Below are 21881 nucleotides of genomic sequence, written 5' to 3' on the forward strand. Positions count from 1 at the left end.
ACTCTACACACATTATTTTAATCTTTTCTTTCATATGCATGCTTTGTGATCATTCTTATGGATATTGCTGTGAAAAAATATCTAGAGATCTTGCTCCTGAATGCTGACTTCTTCCAAGTTATAGCACAAAATGAAGCTTTGCCTGACATTCAGTAATGTAGGAGCAGTTAACAAGAGAAGGCAGAGAAATCACAGGTCAACAACAGAACGAGAGAGGCTGTTGGACTGTAGTGGATTGAGTATGGAACTGAGAGCCTGCTCACTGGATTTCTCCTTCTGAGCCTAACATCAGCTTGCTTTTTAGTTTCACAAAACTAACTGTAGCTGTGAGTTGGCATAACACTTTTCCTTTGGCCTCACATATTCTTTTTAAATACTAAGTACCATTCAGAAATGCGCACCTTTAAACTTAAAAGATTTTTTTAAAAGCCAGAAACACTGGCTTTTAAAATAAGAGATGTTTCATATTTGCTTCATGATGACTACCTGGTGGGTTTATAACTGTTGAAAGAAATTTCCTATAGGGTGAATAACAACCACAAGAAATGGTCTTTTTGTGAAAATTACCAAAATTAAAATATTTTGAGAACTAATGCACTACATTTCCCTTTCTCTAATGCAGTCTTCTAATTATATTCAAAATTCACATCATGCTTTCAATGTCATGTAGGTTTGAATAAACCAAAACCAAGTTGTAATTTCAAGCCACAAATGGCTTATACTTGCCATTCCCTTTCAAGGAGCTTAGCAAAATCCCTATGATGAAATACAGGGACTAGGAACTCTTCTGGGTAGTTTGGCCACCTGGCACAATGAAGAAGATGAAATTCTGCCACCGGAGAGTTTTTTACCTTGATTCGGGATTTAATACTATAAAAATGGAAGTACTGGCTTGGCAGATTTTTTATGTGATAGGTGGTCACTGTATCTTGCTTCCCATGGAGAGGGGCCGGAACTTGGACAGCAAAGCCGTTCACACAAAGGATGAGCAGCATGCTCTTGTCCTGTATAAAAACACAAAGAATGGGGCAGATGTATAAATGGAAGTGAGACAAATGGGAAGAAAAGTTGGTTAGGAAGATACACAGGCATAAAGCCAAACTCCAGCCACACTTACCTGTGCTCTTATTTCTATGTACACTTTTAAATGGACATCAGAAATCAGTGAGCTTCTTTTATGCTAGGCAAAGCTAAGGAATTGAAGAAATCCTTGCTGTGTCCAAACCAGCTGTAATTCTGACACTGCTTAGCTTGAAAGCAGCACAATTATATTTTGGAAATTTGGTTAAATTAAAGGATGGATTTGACCCATGACTTAGTAGGTTTTAGGTTGATAATTTCATATATTTCCATACTAATAAATCCTTTATATCATCAAGACTTGGCTCAAAGTCTTGCCAAATGCTACTTACCTTTCAGTTTGTTTGGTTTTTGTTGGCACAAGTCCTTTAAAATGTGAAGTTAGAAAGAATAGGTGAGGTGAAGGTAATAATTATTCCGTGTTATGAGTTTTTAAAAGACAAGTCTGTATTTAGTTTTAATTTTCATAAGCTATCTGGAGAAAAGAGAGAGAGGCTTATTTTATCTGACCCACCACTAAAAATGTGCAAAGAGGGCATTTTAGAGTTGCTATGGAAACCCTAACTAGGAATGATATGATTCCTGTGTCTATAGGATCTCAGTTTAAAAATGCATTCATTAAATGTAAGGTATTTAATCACTAGTGCTTCTTCAAAACAAACAAAAAAAAAAAGAAGTAGTGTGACACTCAGATGCTGGCACCGTGTTAAGCAAGTACTCTTATCTAGCAATGGAGGCCAGATACTGGTAAAGAAAATTACTCAGGTAGAATCTAACATATCCAAGACACAATGGGTGCTTTTTTAATAAGGAGGAGTACCTTGTCTTCAAGGAAAGGACTCAAAATGCAACTGTCAGATCAAGATCTGTTGCTTCTGCAGTAAGATAGAACTCATACCAACAAGACTTTTTTTGCCAGCTTTTAGAAGTGGAAATACCTACACTCCGCCACTATGCACCTATAAAATATATCTTGCTAGCATGTAAATATAATAAATAGTCTCTCCTCTAAATAAGGTTACTGGACCAAATAAAATTTCAAATGTTATCCTAACCCTAGAACACTTTAAAATATTAGCAAAAACCTATGTTGATATGTCCTGACATATTTCAAACACAGAATGTGAATTTCAAAAAGCACCCAAAATCTCTCTTAATGTTGTCAAAAAGCTTTTCAAAAGCCTGTTTTTATAGGGGCAAGAGTCACAGACAGTAATGCCTAAATAACTTGTCAAAGAGAATCAGTTCTTCCAAAAGCTAAGGAATAAGATTGTTTCTTCAAGTCAAGGGCTCAAAAAGCATAACAAAATCTTGTAGTTTGCCTTATCCAAAACCCAGAATATGTCCACAGTGACTGAAGTAGAGATTCAGCCACACAGAACCGTTTAGAATCTGTCATGCTGAAGCAACATGAAGAACAAAGTAGCAAAACATTATTTGTATTGTCTATAGAGGACATTACTAGAGTCATGGATTGTCATCTATTTTGATTAGAAATTCTTTTTAAAATTATATGTTAACACTGCTGGGAAGGAAAGAAAAGAAATATGCATTACTCACATGAGAAGGCGGAGACCACTGTAATGCCTGTACAGGCCCAGGGACACAGATGAATCCAATAGGCTTGTATTCATCCTCAATAGCAAAAAAGAAAACTGTTTTGTCTTTACTCTGAGGACAAACAAACAAACAAATCACAAAGATGATGACTGAATCAAAGCTGACCAAAAATTCAAAAGACTCTAAGCACTTTATGACATAGGCACATACATCTTTTTTTTTTTTTTTTTTTTTTTTTTTTTTTTTTTTTTTTTCTTTTTTTTTTTTTGGTGTTTAAACAGGGGAACTTAGGACTGGATTTCCATGATGATACTGGGAGAAAATAAAAATACTGCCCATGCTGTTCCAAGAAACATGTTGCACCCATAGCTCTTAACTGCTCTCATGGACCTCCTTTGGCATCACCTGCCATGTGCTTTCTGCCCAATGCCCCAAGAGCTCCTTTAAATCTCAGGCTCAGGCCTGATTTTTCAGATAAGTCAGCACAAGCTGATTTCCCCAGATAACAGTAAGTTCCAGAACTGGTGCACAATGTGATTCATTGTAGCTTAAATTCTACATTAAATGAAATGCATGGCAATTCAGGCTAAGGAACATGTACCAACAAATGCACTGATCATGGCTAAGGACTAGCTTTTAAAAAGAGACACCACATTAACTGGAAACCATCTCAAAGACTACCAGGCATAACTGACTGACCCTGTGGTAAGGCCAAGCAGTGCTGGGTAGCTGCTGGATTGCTGCCAATGTGGTGTACCAACAGACTTGCTTTTACTAATTCCAAGATCCTACTAAACTAATTCCAAAAGGAACCAAATTCATCTTCAAAGGGAATTAGAGAATTCACACTAAAGAGTCCAGTAATTCAAAAAATTATTTGTGTGAATTGCATGGCTGCCTTCCTTCAGAAGAACAGATGTGAGTGCAAACAGATCCTTCTCCCTGCACAGAGAACTACAGCAAGCAATCAACAGCACCAACAGAAGTAAAACTGTGCTTTACCCTATCTCTTTTAAAAGGCTCTACATTTGTGGCTTAACAAAACCAACCAAACTAAATGGTACATACCCCTGTGGCAAACACGTCTCCCTTTTGCTCATATGCCAGGGCTGTGACTGCAGCAGCATGAGGTTTGAAAACTTGTTTCAGATTTATTTCTGCAATCTCATTGGCTTGTCCTGCATGACCAGGCAGCAGTTTGGGATCATAAACTTCAATTATGCGTACAACACCATCTTCAAACCCCACAGCAATTAGACCTCCCTCAGGATTTACCTTTAAGTGAAATGAAGAAAAAAAAATCACATTGTACATTTGAGAGCTTCAAAGAATAATCCATATGGCACATGCTCTGGTGTTTACCTTTAAACTCACCTTATGCAGAAGTGTTGCTAAAGCATAAAGAATATTTCATACATGGGAAATGTTGTTTATTCTCTCTAGTACGGTACCACAAAAGAAGAGACAGAACTGGAGCCTATTTTTTGGTTTGGATTGTGTTTTGGTTTTTTTAGTGATAACATGCCACTGAAATGGAAGATGTTAATGAGGATGTGGTTGTAATGTCCGAGGAAGAGATAATTCATACTGACATAAAGATATTTCAGTAGCTTCTTAAGCAGAAGAGCTGAAACTAAAAAAAAATTATTGTATTTCCCTGAATATAATATGGGGCACCAAACCAAAGTATGATTTTTTTAAGAGGGCAGGGCACAGGCTTGGGTCTGGCTGAGTCCATAGGAAGTGCAGCAGTCAACAGAGAATGCTGCTTCAGATGGAAGGAAGGAGGAGTCTTTACCATAAGTCCTGTAGGTAAGGCAATTGCTAACAATTTAGAGAAGCTTAAACGGTCATAAAGGTTAGCAGAAACAGGCCTGTGTTTTAGCTAGATATAGCTGGCCTTGTGGATTTAGCTGATATTTGCCATACAAGGTAATGTCTTGAAGGCAATTATGAGATGACTTGTCAGTGTTTACTTATCTAACAAAGACACTGCTAGCTTAGCTATGAGGAGATTATGGTCTACAGATGCTTCAAAGTATGTTGGACTAAGTTTTCTTAGATTAATAGCACAGATTTTAAAATACATATGCACACTTTAAACTGTGGCCAAGTATCTGATGCAATTTTAAATGCAGCTGGATAGACTAAGTGCCCTTTGTTTTTCAGATTGTGTTTAGTAATAACTTTCATACAACTGAACTGAGTCCATTTTGTGATGCTGCACAATTTATTGTAGCAGACAGTTTACCTCATGAAGGTACAGGTAACCACTTAACAGCATCTCTGAAAGCCTGCATGGCCAGAATTATATTCTTATAAAATAATTATTTTTATAAAATAAAGGCACTCTCCCAGTGGAACCCTCACCTTGAATATTCAAGTAATTATTTTCCTCCTAAATTTGCTTGTAATTAACCCATCAGGCTTGCTATGTTTTCTCAAGAACATAACTAGACACTACTTTAATTAAAATTAGTAAATATGTCTACAAGTGATAGACTCCACACTGCACAAATGATCAGTTCTGGCAACACTTTTTAATGATTTATCTCCAAATGTTTGTGATTTTTCTGGGCTGTCACTTCAAAATGTGTTAACTAACTCATGTTAATTGACATTTGCTCTCTGTGGGTTAAATAGAAGCTGTTAGTCTACAAACTCAGACTACTTCCATACTGCATATAGAAATCTGATTTTAAAATCTTAGGAAGGCACAAAGTAAGATACCTGATAACCCATAGTAAAGTTAAACTGTTCCCATACTGTATACAAACATACTACCCCACAAACATATCTATACATCCTGCTACAGTGGATTTCACCATGGCCTAACAAGTGACCTCAAATGTCTTGTTTGCTGAGCAGCTTCCTGGATGCTGGCAGGCTCATAGGCTCCTTGATGAATTTTTGCTAACATGCTAGGAAAAACTCACAACAGCTGGTGCCCATGCCAGCGCTGTTCCTCCCTGTTTAAACTTGATTATGCTCAGTTGGCTGTTGCTGCTGAAATCATAGATGCGCACTGACCCTGTGTGGAAAGGAGACAGTAAGAATTTATTTCTTGTAATGTCACTTACATGTTAGGATTTATGGACAAATGTCTATTTATTTCAGTTAAAATCTGGATTAAATGTATGTTTTCTTTTTTGAGTAGCAAATGCCTGCATGAAAGATGACTGATGGTTACAGCGCACCATAGTTAACATGCTGCTCGAGAACAAAATACATAATTTCTTCACTCTTCAACTTATACAGAGTTGTCGAGGCTGAGGTTTGTAATAAGAAGTCCCAGGCTGACAATCTACATGTAATTTTTCAAGTGAGCATGGAATTGTGGCACACTCTACGGAAAATCTGTACTGACAACATAGGAAAAGATGATAGGCTACTACTTGGGACTGCCTAGGGAGGAAAACATTTAAAGGGAGCAAAACATAGGAGATTGTCCACAAAAGATCCAATTTCATTAGAGGGAAAATGAACAGATTCATAGGCATACATACTGATTGCATAAAATTCCATTCCAACTAGCATTTATGTGAAATGTCATTTGCTCAACTGGTAGGAGTTAGTCTTCAGGCTAGAAGAATATGTGCATCGTATAACACAGACAAATTACAAGACAGTACTGACAAGAATTTGATTAAAAGACCTTGTAGTATTTTCTGAACAGTGTAAATGACATTGTTAGTGTTCTGGCCAGTAGTTCTTCTTTCAAAGCACAATAAAGCTAACATTGAGAGGCCTAAACAGCAACATTTATACAAGTTAAATGAATATGTCTGTAATTGCTTGTTATCTGTTGATTAGAGCATAATGGCTATTGCATTTTCTAACAAAGGCACAAACATTAATATTTGCAATGGTTTACACAATGCTGCAGGTGTATGTAATTCCTTACAAGATAAAAATCCCAACACTTTTTAAACCCCAGCACTGAATACAAGTGCTGTTACTCAAACCAGATGTCTCACCTTTCTAGCCATTCCTTCAGAACAAACAATTTACAAAGTTTCCCATTAGAAACTTCTGTTGTTAAAATCCCAGATTTTTAGGATGAAGCAGTCTTGTGCATTGTTTCAAAACATTCATGATTTGCCTTAATTATTGAAGAACTGATCCCAGGAATAACAATTGCATGTAAAGTGACTTTGCAAGAGCAAATGCACAAATGCAAAACACAGTAGCTCCAAACCAAGCATCATTGCCCTTCAAAGCCAATAATGGCAGTGGTGTGAGAGGAAAGGAACAGTGCACTTACGGTCAAGCGCTGTGGTGGCCATCAGGCATGTAAAGGGAGACACACCGATGGCCTCAATCCCCCCAGAGTGGAAGGTACACACACGCTCTGGGTCATGGCTCTGCAGTGCAAAACAGAAGAGAAATTATGCTGCATTTTACACTTGTGCTCTCCAGTTTGAGCTTATGCTGCCTGGGAAATAATTTCATCATCTAAGGAATTACAGACTTTGCAACAATTATTTTTTTTTAAATTAGATTGTATAGTCTGTGTCTTTTATTTACCATAAAATTCTTGGAACATATTTTACTTTTCACATTAGAATTCTATTCCCCACAAGGGATTGTTCCTATTTACTTTAATATGTTCCAAAGCAAAAATTAAATGCCGCTTTTTCACCTCTGTCATCTGTTTCTCCATGAAAAACATCTCCAGTAGTAACAATAGTTACCAGTAGGATATAACACTTCAAGTGTGTTTCATCTTCTTCTTACTTTTTTTTAGCTCTTTCTGTCATTTAAAGACTACAGCAAGGATCAGTTCAAACACCTATCTATAGAGGAAATAACAACACTCCTTGAACTCATTTCCTGCATCCATGCAACTTTGAGTACAACTTTATAAAATTGAAGTCCTTTAAAGTAAATTGAATTTGGATGCTGAAATTTAAGGAATCAAAAATCAAATTCCTCTTTACCATCCTGCACAATCATTCCAATCAATTACATTTGAAAATTTTTATGAAATAAAATATCTGTTTCAATGCTACAATTTTCTACTGCGCAACTTTGTAAAACACAAATTTCATTCCAGATGCAACCAGTATAGTTACAGGATGTCAGAGTATATGGTTCCTATTGCAAATGAACTGAAGAAATCAGACGAAAGAAAAAACAAAGTACCATATTTGAAAAAGTCAAATCCAGCTTCCATATTGCTCCACTTGTATCCTGAAGAAGAAAAAACATTATTTTGAATATTTTCAGATATTTTCAATTTGGAAATAAAACTGCATATAGTGACTTCTTAAAAAGTCCTTAACAATTATCATTGTGAAACAGAAATTACTAAATGCAATGATGTTGCTCTCATGAATCCCATTCATCACTTTAAGGTAACAGAACTTAGACAATACCTTTTCACATTCTCCTATTCTTTTGCCAGAGTCTCACACATTACTGTACACTAAAAACACAGCACAGCATAGCATAGCATAATTCAGTTGGAAGGGACACGCAAGGATCATCTCGTCCAATTGCCTGATCACTTCAGGCCTGACCAAAAGTTAAAGTATATTATTAAATGCCTCTATATATGCCTCTTAAACATTAACAGACTTGGAACTTAAACAACCTCTCTAGGAAGCCTGTTTCAGTGTTTAAAAAATAAACCAACAAAACTGTTGGTAGGTAGGTAGGTAGGTAAGAAGATTATTTTCGGTATCCTGAAGGCTGAATTCTACTAAAAAGAAACACTCTGATTTGTAATAGAGTCCTGCTGTTACCAGCATGCTCCTCATTTTGTGTTTCTCCACAGAGATGCATGTACCTGAGTGTGTCTTACCTGAGCAAACCAGAAGGACTGTCCATGGTCATGAATTTTTGTAATGAAATTCAGGCTGACATTCTTGCCAAGCCAAAGTTCATTCATAGGCTCCATCTCTACTAAGCCTGTGTCATCCACAGGATCAGCAGTATCCACTACCTCAAAGTTCCACATCTTCATGGCATTGGAAGCATTTTAAAAATGAAAAAAAAAAAAAAGCTTTTTTTGTAAGACCAGGTTGTTTTCATACGCAATAAATATGGAAAACCAAAATTTTAAGAAAGCAAAATCACTGCTTTGAACATAACCTAGAACAGTCACTGGAGCTTCAATTCAGCCCTGACACTAGCAGAGCTGTACACAGCAGCTTCAGAACTATGCAGAATAAATGGTATCTGTGGGCACTCAGCATGGCTCATACTGAGGCAGCACAAAATAAGGGGAAGTCAAACCCTTCCATGTTCTGCTCTGTAGGATAAGGACAACATATCAGTTAGCATGCTTATAATCAAGTGAATTTTCCTAAGGGAAAACACCAACCTATAAAACACAACAATAACAACAACAATAACAGGCTTTGAAACCCTTCACTGTCTGTAGGTCAGTATACCATTGATTATCTCAGCCATTCCACACATCAGCAGAAGACACATCATGTTCTCCCTTAAAGAGCAGGGAAATAAAATTGCAAAATTCTTGATCATTGATAGGTGAGATCAGAAAGTGGTGTTATGCATAAGGAAAACATTTTGACCTTAATTTATAGAATTATTTGTTAACTTCAGGATGCTTTTTCTTTTATTTTCCCCTACTTTAGGATATGTATCTCTGAGATGCTAGTTAATTTCTGTGTTATTTTACCATTAATAATCTGAGCTTTTAAACACTCAGAAAATTAATTTCAGATATTCCTGTAGCTTGTTTTTTATCTTTTAGGTAACACCAGGTGTTAATAAGCCTGGAAGTTATAAAATGTTAGAATGTAGTTAGGAACAAAGCTGTTAGAAAACCACTGAAGATTATTTTGATTTACTAAAATAAAAGCTGATTTATTTAATTATTTATTACTATTAAACAAGGAAAACTGCATGCCATGCTATCCAATTCAAACATGTACACTGTGGAGATGTGCTCCTATTTTCTTTGTTATACCAAATAATTTTCAGAAAGAAACTATCCTCCAAAAATCTGCTAAAGGAAATACGTAATATTTACCTGCTGACCATACATTTGCACACCTAAAGGCAGAGCAAAAGAAAAACTCACCCGAATGACACCATCTTTCCCAACAGAGTAAAGTTCTCCTTCATCAAAAACTAACTGGCTGACAGGGCCCTCATGACAAGGCTTGTGTCCAACTTGACAGAGCTCTACTTTAATGAGGCCACCTTCCCAAAGCAGCAAATTGCCCCACTCAGTTCCTGAGACAACCTTCAATGCAAATGAAGATAATTATGTAAGCACCTGCATGTAATTGTGCAGAAGCAGGCAAGAACCCAATTAACATTTGTGGCTTCCTTCCATGAAAGCATTAAACCAATGGCAAAGTACAGACATTTGCAAGAGAAGATGTAAAGGGTGAGGAGGTTCAACTTTTTAGCAATGTGACATAATTTGCATGCACTGAAATTGGTGAAGATTGGGACCAACAGTCTCTTTGTATTTCTGTACACTAATGCTTTCACATTAGAAGACACTCAGCTCCAAGCCAACACGGATCTTTTTTTCTGTGAATTACAACACTAACTCTTTTCCAATTATTACAAAGCAAGACAGAGATTTTGGGCAAGTTGATGGCAATATTTTCTTCTCAGAACAGTGCATCGTGGGCCTGATTAAAAACATTTTTAAGCAAATAGTAGCTCTATAACTTACAAAGCAGACTTCATATCAAAGCCTAAAAGGGTACATAATATTTTTTCTTTTGGTCACTTTTTTTCACTCACCTTCCCATCGGGCAGCTCCACAAAACCTATAATGTCAGACACTGCTGTTTTTCCAAACCTGCCCAAAGCACCTTGTAACTTGAGACCAGTTAATGTGAGAGCCATCTTCCAGAATCTGAGTACAGAAAAAAACACCCCTCACTGATACAAGATTTCCTAAAGACTGTTCAATCCCTCTTAGACATTGCAATACTCTTACCAGGAATGCCTTGCTCATGTATTATTCCTTTTTGCAGGAGAACTTGGGGTTGTTTCTTTTGAAAATGACATAAAGCTTTACATCTACACAAACATTTCCCTACCCTACTCCTATGAAAAAGCTAGGAAATGGATTTGGAATAAGCAGAATGAAGATTAAACTACTACTTAAAATTAAGAAGCGTAAAATCCACAGCTAAATCTTTATGGCTACAACCCATACACATACTTAGGGATATCTATTTTATCCTTGCTGTGGAGTGTATGATGCTCAGTTTTGTAAACCCAAGGGACTGAGGACTTCATTGAATGTTATCCAAGTCCTCTTGTGGAATTAAACTGTACTATAAAATCTCACTGAGCCAAAGGTTTTATCCTAAGTATTGGTGTCTCCTGTGTGTGCAGGAGAGATTACTTTTAAGATAACTGTTGGGAATTGTAATTTGAGTCCACATTTGGGTGAAAGGTCGCATTTATCATGTAATAAAAGCTATGTCAGAGTTTATTTGTAGTATTTAAGCTCAAAAGAAAGTTTATAAGAGATTTTGTTTTGTCAGATTTCCATAAATAATGCAGTCTAAACTACACTTGTTCTGTGTCTAAATAAACCATCTGCTATTTCAGACCCACCTTGCAACCAAGCTATAAAGCAAATCTCAGATTTTTATCTGATTTCCCCATTAAAATTCCAAGAAACTTTAGATGCATTATAATTTTAAAGATATAATTTTTATTACAACAGAATCCCACTCATAGCATAAGACTCTGCTGTGTTAACATTTGAGTACTGGATAAGCACAGAACACAAAAAGAAAGTTTAAAGTCTTTGGGTGTTTGACCCTTTTTTATAAAAGGACCCATGAACTTAGCAGGAAAGGGAATGTATGGAGACATCTTTTGTAGGCTTTTGATGCGATCAGAGGGTTTCTGATCCATGACTTGGCAATGAGCTCCAATGGCTGTCCAAGGAGCAGATGAGCTCAAGAAATCAAAGACAGAAAGCCCAGAAGGCACAGAAGGTAAATATCCTATGTTACCAGCTAGAAGACATGCAGATATAAGAATTTTGCATTACTTCTTCCCAGCACTTGTTGAAATTACAAGAATGAAGCCAGAGGTACTGACATTTAACATCAAGCGTCATCCTATTTGGACAGCAAAGATATTGAAAGATTTGTTTGACTGGCTGAAGAATTTGAAATCCTCATTTTTGTAATTGTATGGGCCCAGTAAAATAGCATTCCTCATTGGTACGTGTTTGCTAATGATACATTCTTGTTAGTCATCTCCTACATATTATGACTGCAGAGGTGTCATGTATTAATCCTAATCAGCAAACCTACCTGATGTGTCCTGATCCACATGTAGTCAGATGCTCTTCATTCTCAGCAGAAAACATGACCTTGTAAACATCCTGTGCAAAAGCTTTTGACCTCAACAGAGTCTCCTCTTGTTTCCAATCCCAGATGGTCAACATGTAGTCAGGGCTGCTCCCAACACTTGCCAGCAAAGTGCCAGTACGGTTGAAATCGCCAAAAACATAGGCTACCTCTGTTCCACCTAAAGAAATGTACAACCCCCAATACACATGCACAAGAAAGAGGTAGAAACAACACAAAAATCTACTCAGAAGGAGCTCAACATTCACTGAAATTATTTTTTATTCAATAGGTAATGGCTTTAGCTTGGCTATCTCTATCAAAGAGAAGTTTCTTCCCATGCAATAAAAGTTTGAAACCAATGTTTTCTATTTTTGCTGTGAAGGACCAGAAGATTCTATTTCCTTCTAAACTAAAAATTATCCACTACTCCATCTGCTGGGATCTTTAAACACTAGTCCATCTGTATAAAATAAAAATAGAACGTTTTACACTACCTTTCAGTATTCTGTAGGGCCTCACCGAAGGATATGTGTAGATGACAATGTTTGGCTTCTTTCCTTTTTCTCCTACTGCAAAGTACTCCTTACTAGGGTGTGCCTTGAAAAAGCAGAAGTCTTGTTCCATGCTGTAACAACACCTTTGTCTTTACCCTGATAGTTACTTAGTTATTGTATTCACCCACTCATTAGTCAAAACATATTGCCATAAATACTAGATTGCATTTTTCTGTGTGTTTATTCTGAACAACTGTCAACCTATTGCTCAATATCAGAATGAAGCCACTATGCACACAAAATGGTATATCCCACATATATTGTGGAATCATCACAAATGGTGAAACAATCTGCTTTGTGATGCATCCTTTTACTCTTTCTACCTCACTCAACCCACTAGATAATCTTTCCATAGCAGCATTTGCGTCCACAGCCATCTACTTCAGCAGACAGCTGCAGAAGAGCTATCCTGAATGACACTACTTCGAAGGTGTAAAAATGTACACTGATTCCTCAGAAAAGGCTGCTTACGATAAAGCAGGACAGTCTGAAGCTGGTAGTCTGAAAGCCTCGCTCATGTGCAATAAAACTGAGCAATAGCAGAGCTTTCACATGGTAAGGTGCTTCAAATTCAGAGACGGAACTTGATATTTCAAGCTCTTGACAAGTTTATTAGAGTGAAACCAGATACTTTTTCTCCTTATTTGTGTGGGAGTTTGACTTTCTAAATTTCAATTGCAAGTACGACTCTATATTAGTATCAGTTGTGATTAGGGCAGATGAATTGTTGAAAAAAATAAAAGAATTGCTATGAGCCAAAAGATTTAAATAGGAACGCAAAAATAATCCCCGCTGGACTTGTCAGTCCTTTTAGGTAGCTGAGCCTGGGACTAAGGTGTGCAGATACTTGTTCTCTGCCAATTATATTGATGGGATGAGAAGCCTATGCTGCATGATGCACACATTCCTCTAATCAATACCATATACTTTCTTATATATATAAAAGTGCAACTGCAGAAGTCTCCCATATCTGGCAACCACAACCAAGCAAACATTTTCTCCCTAGAAAGTGACTCAAGTTCTTAAAAAAGAAACAAAATGCATACTGTGATAAACCCAATGCCACCGCCACGGCTGCTCCGGACATGTTTCTGATACTTAGTTTTCAGGTTCTGGAGGATCACCTGGTTGCCTGCTACATAACCTACAGTATTTCTATCCATTATCATCAAGTTTACAGGTCTGGTACAGTCATATCCAAAAGAATGTCTGGGAACAGTCCAATAAGGAAAAGATTAGACACTGGCTTTCTAGACAGTTTACTAAGTGGATAGAAACACGTAAACTGAAACTGAAATGGGAATACTGAAACTAGTGACTAAGCCTGATGGCAGGAGATTATTTTCTTCAGTATACAGTGAAAGTAAAATATATCTTGACTCTATGACTGAAAGGAAGGCACAAGCCTTCTGAAGTTCATATCCTATCTTTTCGTCTCCACTATGGGTACACCTCTTGTTTCTGATCATTTGGAGCTGCAAGAAATTCATATTTTATCTGTGTTCTCTTTTCAAATTAAATGTAAAAGATGTGCATCAGATTACCAGGAACTGTACTACAGACAAGAAATCAAACCAAGCAAGTTTTCAAGCTCACTTCTTAATTATTAACAGTCAGATGTAAAAAAGGGAAAATCCAGTCTTCAATACCAACTGAACTGTGTCTGCAGAGAAAACCACCAGCAGATACAAAAGTATACAAAAGATAAAAAAGATATCATATCCTACCCAACTTGGCCATACCTACCCAAGAGTTTATTGTAGCTCTTAACTGATGGGCACCACTTCCTTCATCCTATGAGTTCAGATCTCCTGAGCACCAGAATAGAAATCTACCTGGTTCCTTCCTCACTTCTCCCTTATGAGGTACACAGGAGCTCTTCTGCTCTCCCCTCAGCTTCTTGGGGAACATCAGTGTGGTTACAGAGAAAGGGAGAGCTTTGCAGGGTGTATTCTTATGCCAGTCTTCTGCCTGGTCACATTAGCTTCTCAATGATCTAGTTCTACAGGAGTACTTATGATAGGAAGCACTATGCCTAGTAAGAAATCTGTAGAAGGTCAAGAAAACACTTAAGATTAAATTCACCCAGAACCATAACTGGCCAGGATTTTTACCTGTGTCTCAACCAAAGGTATCCCACTAATGCCACATAGGCTACTCCAAATTTGACCAATACAATTTCGAGAAGGTATATTAAATATCATTAGCTTTGAATTTGCACAATCTCAACAGAAAGGATACTTAAAAATAAGAAGGTCAATGGGTATCTCAGTGTCGTCAGTGGCATATGGTCCTGAATATACATCTTCATACGTGTAGAAGAAGGCTTCATCTATTTTTTCTTTTACCTCCTCAGGCCTTTTTTGTGGTTCTGAGGATACTTGAGTATTATCTTGTTTGTCCAAATTGTCTTCTGCACCTCAGAATTTGGAACATAACAGAAATTTGTATTCACCACATGTTTTGTGTTAGTTGCTGATATTTGCACCTAACCATAAAAGGGAAGGAGTCACAACGCTTTGCCCCCATTTGACAGAGCAATCAATACTCCATAGCTCAAAGCAAGGGTTCCGTGTCTTAGCAACTACTTGTCCTGGAACAGTCTGCAACAAATACTCAGGCTTTTAAAAACTTCACTGTAAATATTCCAAACTGAAGAATTTAAACAAAAACAAAACAAAAAAAAAACCAAACAAAAAAAATGAGACTGTTTGAAAAATACTGGTCTTAAAACTTTAAGACTTACTAAAGCAGTTCAGTTGAGATTTGCTTGACATTTAGGTCTCCACTTTAAAAACCAAACAAATTTTAAAGTGTCTGTTTTCAGTAGCTATTGAATGCACATTGTTACACAAAACAACTATTAAAACCACATATAATGGGCCACCAGAAGACACCACTGTCTTCAACAAAGCAAAGCAAACTGCTAATGTGTGACCCAGTGTAGCTCCTCACTGGATTGCAATGCCCAACACTGTCAACTTGACTTCCAACTAGTCATAAGCACTTGCTAAAAGTAGTTTCCAGTTGGTTATCTCAGGTTAAATCTATTTTGTAAGTATTTAATGTTGTCCTGACTGTTTTATCTCCTAGGTGGGCCATGAGAAACAAGCAAAGGGGTCAGAGACCAGTCAGGCAAAGTTAAGCCAACTGAAAGGGAGCAGAAATACTCAATCACTGTAACTGAACACAGTCTATTGTTGTTAGGCTGTTAGGCTGTTGTTAGGTTGTTAGGCTGTTCCTAATAATAATTGCAAAAAAAAATGAAAACCAGAAAGTACGGGATTTTAAGTTTGTACCACCATCTCCTCAGTGAACACCCCTTCTCGGCAATGCCCTCAATCCCTGATTCCACTTGCTCCCCTTCTTCTTCCTGTTCCTCTGCAGCTGGTGATTTAATCGAAACACTAGTTTTGTTTCCTTTTGCAAAGTATAATTGGTATCACTCTCTTAGGTATGAATTCCTTTGACTAATTTGCTCACACATGCTATATTAAATAAATATATAGTTTTGTAGTAGTAAAAGAAGTTCCTCAGTCCAACAACAGACCTCCTGATGCTTAGCATTAAATGTCAGGAGAAGTTTACTTCCAAACACCAGTAATTTAAAACTTAGGGGAAGGAAAGAAACCAATACATGCTATAGAAAAAAGGTGTAAGAGGAAGATCAAACAAATGCCAAAAGTAATGCAGCAATGCATAAAAAAATCCTTCCAAAGTGGATTTGTTATTCATGCTACCCAGATCTAGTGTGTTAGATGACATGCAGGACACCTGAAATAGACACTGGACAGGCATTTCAAGATGAAAAATATGTTAAAAAGAAAAATACTGACCTCTGACTGAAAGAGTCTGGTGGAGTTAAAAACCTGATTTAAGTATTAGCTACAAAGACAGGTCTTAGCAGCAAAAAAATTCAGGGAAGGGACTTTGAGAGCTGAGGCACAGCAGGAACAGCAGGCACAGGCTTAGTCCAGAACATCACTATGACCAGAGTAAAAATAAAATTTGGCAACACCAAGAGCAGGAACTGGAGCTGAAGTAAGAAAGGGGTGGTGGAAAAATGGTGGAAGAAACCAGAAGTTACTGTAGGTTCAGTACTGAAATCACGATATAACAGGGAAATGCTCACCACTGGGATCTGCCTCTGCATCTTCTGCTGGTTCCTGTTCCATTGGAAAAGGTGGATGTTCTCTCTCCCTGGCAGTGGTAAAGACAAACTTTTAGTATTGTTGCCTTTATTTGCCATTTAGACCATTCTGATTTCCTCTCAAATGCTTTGAGATTCCCAAAGATGCTATTTGTCTTCTGCCTGTACACAAATATGGATAACCCAAATATATGTCCTACTTTGTAGAGTGAACTCATTGGCTCAGGTTTTAGGACTCCAGGATCTGAATAAATTGCTGCAGCAAGACTCATCTAAATACTGTGTAATGGTGTGAACTGACATGATTTAAATGTGTTGAGCTTCTCTTTAACATACTAGGATAAGATCTGCTTTTGAGACAACAAGGCTATTCCTTCACCATTGTGGTGGACTTCACAAAAATATCCAGAGATAGACCTTCTGAGACCACCTAATATATTGAATGAAAAAGCAAGAGAGATTATTCTTTAAGAAAAATGGATTTTCTTCAAAACATTTTATGATAATGAAAAACAAATTTTAAAAGTTAGCACCATTTTTTAAAATTAAACTGTTTAATAACACCCCTCCCCCATATGATTTTTATCTTTCAGATCATCTTTTTCAGGGTGCTACATTTTTCACTAGTTACTATTTTCCTCTGAAGTGGAAAAGGTCCAAATTTGTCATATAAAAAACAAACACATTGACCATTTTTACAGAAGTCTCAAAAAGCAGCAAAAAAGCATAAGCATTGCTCTTACTCTAAATTTATTCTGCCTTTTGATTTCATATGTGTTCTCCATTTTCAAATGAAACACCTTAAAATGCACATTGGAACAACTTTGCATCAATATTACAGCATGAAAAAAACTAATCAAAATCAGAAAATTCAGAAGTTGTATATAAAGAAACATGAATACTCAGAATAGGAAATATGGGAAGGATGCAAGCAAATCCCTCTTCATTTGTAATCATAACTTTGATACCGCTAAGAAGTCCCTAAAAATGCATTTCCTGTTTCCAGCTCTGGGTCAGAATCCATTTGGAAAAAATATTTTGAGGAATTTCAGGCTTTTTCAATATTTCAGGAAAGGCAAAGTGTCTTAAAATGCCACCCACAAGAAGAACAAAGAGGACAAATAAATATTTCAGATATGTCATTCTTGTTGTTCTATAGCCAATCTTCATCCAAAAGTCCTGAGTGTCTTCCAGAATCTGACTTTCCTGCATAATTTCACATAAGAATTACAAATAAAGTTTTATCCTTTAGGAGTGCTGAGAAAAACTTGAAAATACACAAGCAGAAAGTTTTACATTTAGAAAACAAATGAAAAGAAAACAATTGCAATATATCTCAATATATTTAAATGAAATTAATGAGTTTTTAATGGGGTAACACAACTGACATCACTGAAGTTGAAGAATAGTTATAGACTATTCGCATAAATAGATAGTGGAGTGTTCAGAGACCTGAATTCTAATTCCTAACCCAGAAATGACGTGTACAATTTGTATCAGCCATTTCACCTCTGGCTGTCTCCGTTATCTCCTGTGAAAAATTAGATAATAATACTTACTCATCTTAGCAAAATGTTTTGATATCCACAGAGAAAAGAGCTATAAAATTTCAAATTATTGTAACTAATTAGCAATCATTTATCTTCTAAAAATTAAGACTCTCATAGTTTTCATTATAAATCAATTCCTATCTGGAAAATGCTTTAGGCTGAAAGAGGATAGGAACATTTCCGCTTGCATTGATATCTGGGTTCTAGTTAAAGAAAGATACTGCAGTGTCCTCTGGGCACCTTTTTGTGATGGCATTCAAGCACTGTGCCAAAGTAAATTCTGAATTTAAGGTCTCGGAAGAGGCTCAAGGGGATAATGTGTCTACTTTGGCTGCAGATTCTGGCTTTCATGAGTTGGCTGATCCTGAAAACTCTTGTGCAGGCTCACCATGACAATGGCATGCAACTCTCTGAATGTTGATTTTATTTTCCTGGAGGGAGTTGGCAGGTTTTTTTTGCAACAGATTTCCTAAATCAGAAATATTTAAGCCTTTTGATACTGAAAACTGAGATAGTGACAAGTAGAACTGGTGTGACAAGTCTAGTGAGAAAAAAAAAATCAGCAATCATAATTTTTCTGCCAATGCCTGGCCTGGGCAGTACATTTTCCTCTTAGTCCTGATAAATCAAGACACTGACTTGAAATACTGTACCAGATCCATATCAGTTCCATCATTTCCAAGAACTGAATTCAGGTTATCCTTGTTTCAGTGGACAGTGCTACAAGGTGGGAATTTCAACAAAGTTCTATTTTCTTTCAAATTGCCTTTTTCTTAGCTATATTCTCAAAACCCACAGAATGGAAAAATGTGTTCATTTGGGTATATAACTTCAGTTATTTCAAAACTTAAATGGTTTTTTGTCAATTTTGCTGCCACACAGAATATTTATGTATGGAAGCCTCTCAAAAATTCTCAGTAAATTTGGACATTAAGTGCTTTCTCATCTCAGACAATTATTTATTGTCTTATTTATTCAAAATACAGCATAATTAAATCAAATGGGTTTTCATTTGCTAACACATAAACAAATTCAGTGAGATGACACCACTTTCTTTCTATTTTGTCATCCTACACTTTTATTCTTTCCGGAAAAAAGGTGTTTGAATGTGTAAAGCTCATAAATGCAGTTCTTGCCTTCATAAACCCTGTGACTGACACTTCAACAGCATAAAATACAAGAAATTAAATAATTATCAAAATGCAGCCTACAGTTTTACTTTAGAAAACAGAACATATCTAACAGTTATTTTAAGCTGTCTCTCCCCATCATTAACTGTTTAAGTGTGCTTAAATGACATCACCTATCAGCTTTTACATCCACAGAAGAGTGATCATCAGTTCTGACCACTAATTCAGTTTATGTAGAAATAGGGAACTATTACTGCAGAATAAAACTGCAATGCCATGAGTACCAGCAATAACCAAGAGATTAAAAAATTATCTCTTCATTGGGCTACTTCTGCAGGATTTTTTTTTTTGGTTCATTGCAAAATGTGGTTGTTTTTTTTTTTTTGTTTTTTTTTTTGTAGAAAAGTTTTACCCATTGGTGGGCTTTGGATTATATATATATAAAATAAAAGACACTTGGTCTTTCTTTCAGCAGAGATTGTGTTCTTTCTTTAGCTGTTTTCATTCCACATGAAGGAACTCAGTTTGTCCCAGGACTGCCAATCCTGACTCTTCCTAGCACTGCACTGTGAGCCTTCCAGGCTGCACTCTCTGCTCTTTCTGACCTGGGGGTAGCACTGGTCTAAAACACAGCTGCAGCATTTGGGTTTCATGAGGGGTGTCGGCCACGAGGAACTCCATACTGATTTTTTTCCTTTCCAGGGTAAGGAACTTTCTTCAAGTCTAGCTCTGCTTTGGATGTGTCAGGTTTCTTCCCATCTACCAAGTCCTGTTTCTTTAACTCACTTTCAAACATGGTCTCCTTAGCACTTGTTTTTAAATCTTCCATTTTTTTTGAAAAACAGCAGACCATCAAACATCTCTCTCAGCACTCATTTTTGCCTTCAGACCACATCGGTGTAGATCAACAATTTACTGGGCTGTTGCTGAGTGCAAAATGGGCAAACAGGAGAGTCTTGTAAAAGTTTCATTAAAAAAAAAAAGAAAATTAAAGTCTTATAGTGTTTATATACAGAAAGAAAAATATCCAAGTGTAAATCAGGCATAGAAACCAACGCTGTCCGTATATCATTATCCATCAGCACTAGAAAATTAGTAACAAAAGTCAGTTTAGGCAATTAACCCAAGATCCCATGGGAAAAAAAAATACTAGAGAATATGGCTGTTCTTACAACATCTTGAAGACTTGAGAGCAAGGAGAATAACAAAAAGTATCACTTCTCACAGCAGTTAAGTATACAAATTATTTACTAGTCAGAGACCAAGACAGCAAGGATAAGGCACAAAGCAGGATTTAGACACATTATCATAGCCCCATTGTCTCCCTTCTCCCTCATCAGAGAGAAAAAAAGAGATGGACTGGAGCCCTGCTATTGTTCTCCTCACTATTACTATGTTGCACACATGCGAAGTAGTTTCCTATTTCATTAGGAGAAATAAATCTAATTTACAATCTTACACCTAAAGTAGCCCTCTGTATGATCCACATATCCTAGCTCTGCCACATGCAAGCAAAAGTTTCAAGTCTATTAAAGCCTGCCCTTTGAATAAAGGTTACCAGGTTTCTACTAAGCAGAAATAAGAGCAGGTGACATCACCAGTTACTTATTAACTTAGAGTGTAAAGAAAAATCATAAAAATGAGTATGAGAGGAGTACCACAAATGCAACAGGCAATAAAATTAACTGCCTCACACATGGTGAAGAACACCCAACAAGTCCAACACTTCAGATGAAGTACGGGACAGTCTATCCCTGTTGCAGGACATTCATTCCTGTTTAGTAGGGATAGCAGAGGGCAGGCAAGGGACACCTGGCGCTCTGCATGGCGGGCAGGGCACGGAGCCTCAGCGGGGCCCTGGGAAGGGTACGGGCACAGAGGGCCCCGGGGGCGCCGCGGCTGCGGGGCCGTGAGGAGCGGGTCTACCGAGAATAACCCACGGCACCCAGGGGCCCGCCGGGGGCGGCTGTGCCCGGAGCGGCCGCGACCTCCCCACAGCCCCGGTACCTGGGCCCGGAGCGGCCGCAGCCTCCCCACAGCCCCGGTACCTGGGCCCGGAGCGGCCGCGGCCTCCCCACAGCCCCGGTACCTGGGCCCGGAGCGGCCGCGGCCTCCCCACAGCCCCGGTACCTGGGCCCGGAGCGGCCGCGCTCCCGTCTCCAGGCAACCCCGGAGGCGACGCAGCGCCCCGGGCGCGGAGCCAGCGGGCGGGTCGGCGGCGCTACCGGGCCAATTGCAGGGGCTGGTGGTTGTTTTACTTTGAGTTGTTCGGGTTTTTTCTTTAAAGTAACCTCTGCTTTGGCCGCGGTTGCGGTCCTTTCAGAACTCAGCGGGAAAATTAAATGAAATTAAACTAGCGACAGGTCTAGAGGAGACAGTCTTGAGCTGCGCCAGAGGAGGTTTAGGTTGGACATTAGGAAGAATTTCTTCGCAGAAGGGATGATTAGATATAGGAATGCGCTGCCCAGGGAGGTGATGGGGTCACTATCCCCAGAGGTCTTTAAGGAAAGACTGAACGAAGCACTCAGTGCCCTGGTGTAGTT

At 37.8% G+C, this 21881-nt stretch overlaps 1 protein-coding gene across 5 annotated transcripts in view; it reads right to left on the reverse strand.

Moving 5' to 3' along the window:
- Positions 1–21854, reverse strand: part of CFAP44 (cilia and flagella associated protein 44) — a 44094-nt gene extending 22240 nt beyond the window's left edge. Inside the window, exons 1-15 of one of the 5 annotated variants that reach the window (XM_038136857.1) lie at positions 21387–21854; positions 16641–16708; positions 14750–14921; positions 13555–13717; positions 12449–12551; positions 11916–12132; positions 10375–10489; positions 9695–9859; positions 8447–8602; positions 7786–7833; positions 6905–7004; positions 5577–5671; positions 3709–3915; positions 2641–2751; positions 852–1004 (exon numbers count right to left, since the gene is read on the reverse strand). In XM_038136857.1, coding sequence (XP_037992785.1) covers positions 852–1004; positions 2641–2751; positions 3709–3915; positions 5577–5671; positions 6905–7004; positions 7786–7833; positions 8447–8602; positions 9695–9859; positions 10375–10489; positions 11916–12132; positions 12449–12551; positions 13555–13717; positions 14750–14921; positions 16641–16683 — 1848 coding nt within the window. In that variant the 5' untranslated portion in view covers positions 16684–16708; positions 21387–21854. Of the gene's footprint in view, positions 1–851; positions 1005–2640; positions 2752–3708; positions 3916–5576; positions 5672–6904; positions 7005–7785; positions 7834–8446; positions 8603–9694; positions 9860–10374; positions 10490–11915; positions 12133–12448; positions 12552–13554; positions 13718–14254; positions 14522–14749; positions 14922–16640; positions 16777–21345 lie in introns of those variants that run through there. The other 4 variants (XM_038136848.1, XM_038136888.1, XM_038136877.1 and 1 more) reach the window with 4 other exon arrangements.
- Between the last annotated feature and the right edge of the window lie 27 nt (positions 21855–21881).

The sequence above is a fragment of the Motacilla alba genome, chromosome 1, assembly GCF_015832195.1.
Source record: "Motacilla alba alba isolate MOTALB_02 chromosome 1, Motacilla_alba_V1.0_pri, whole genome shotgun sequence".
NCBI classification, from domain to species: domain Eukaryota; kingdom Metazoa; phylum Chordata; class Aves; order Passeriformes; family Motacillidae; genus Motacilla; species Motacilla alba.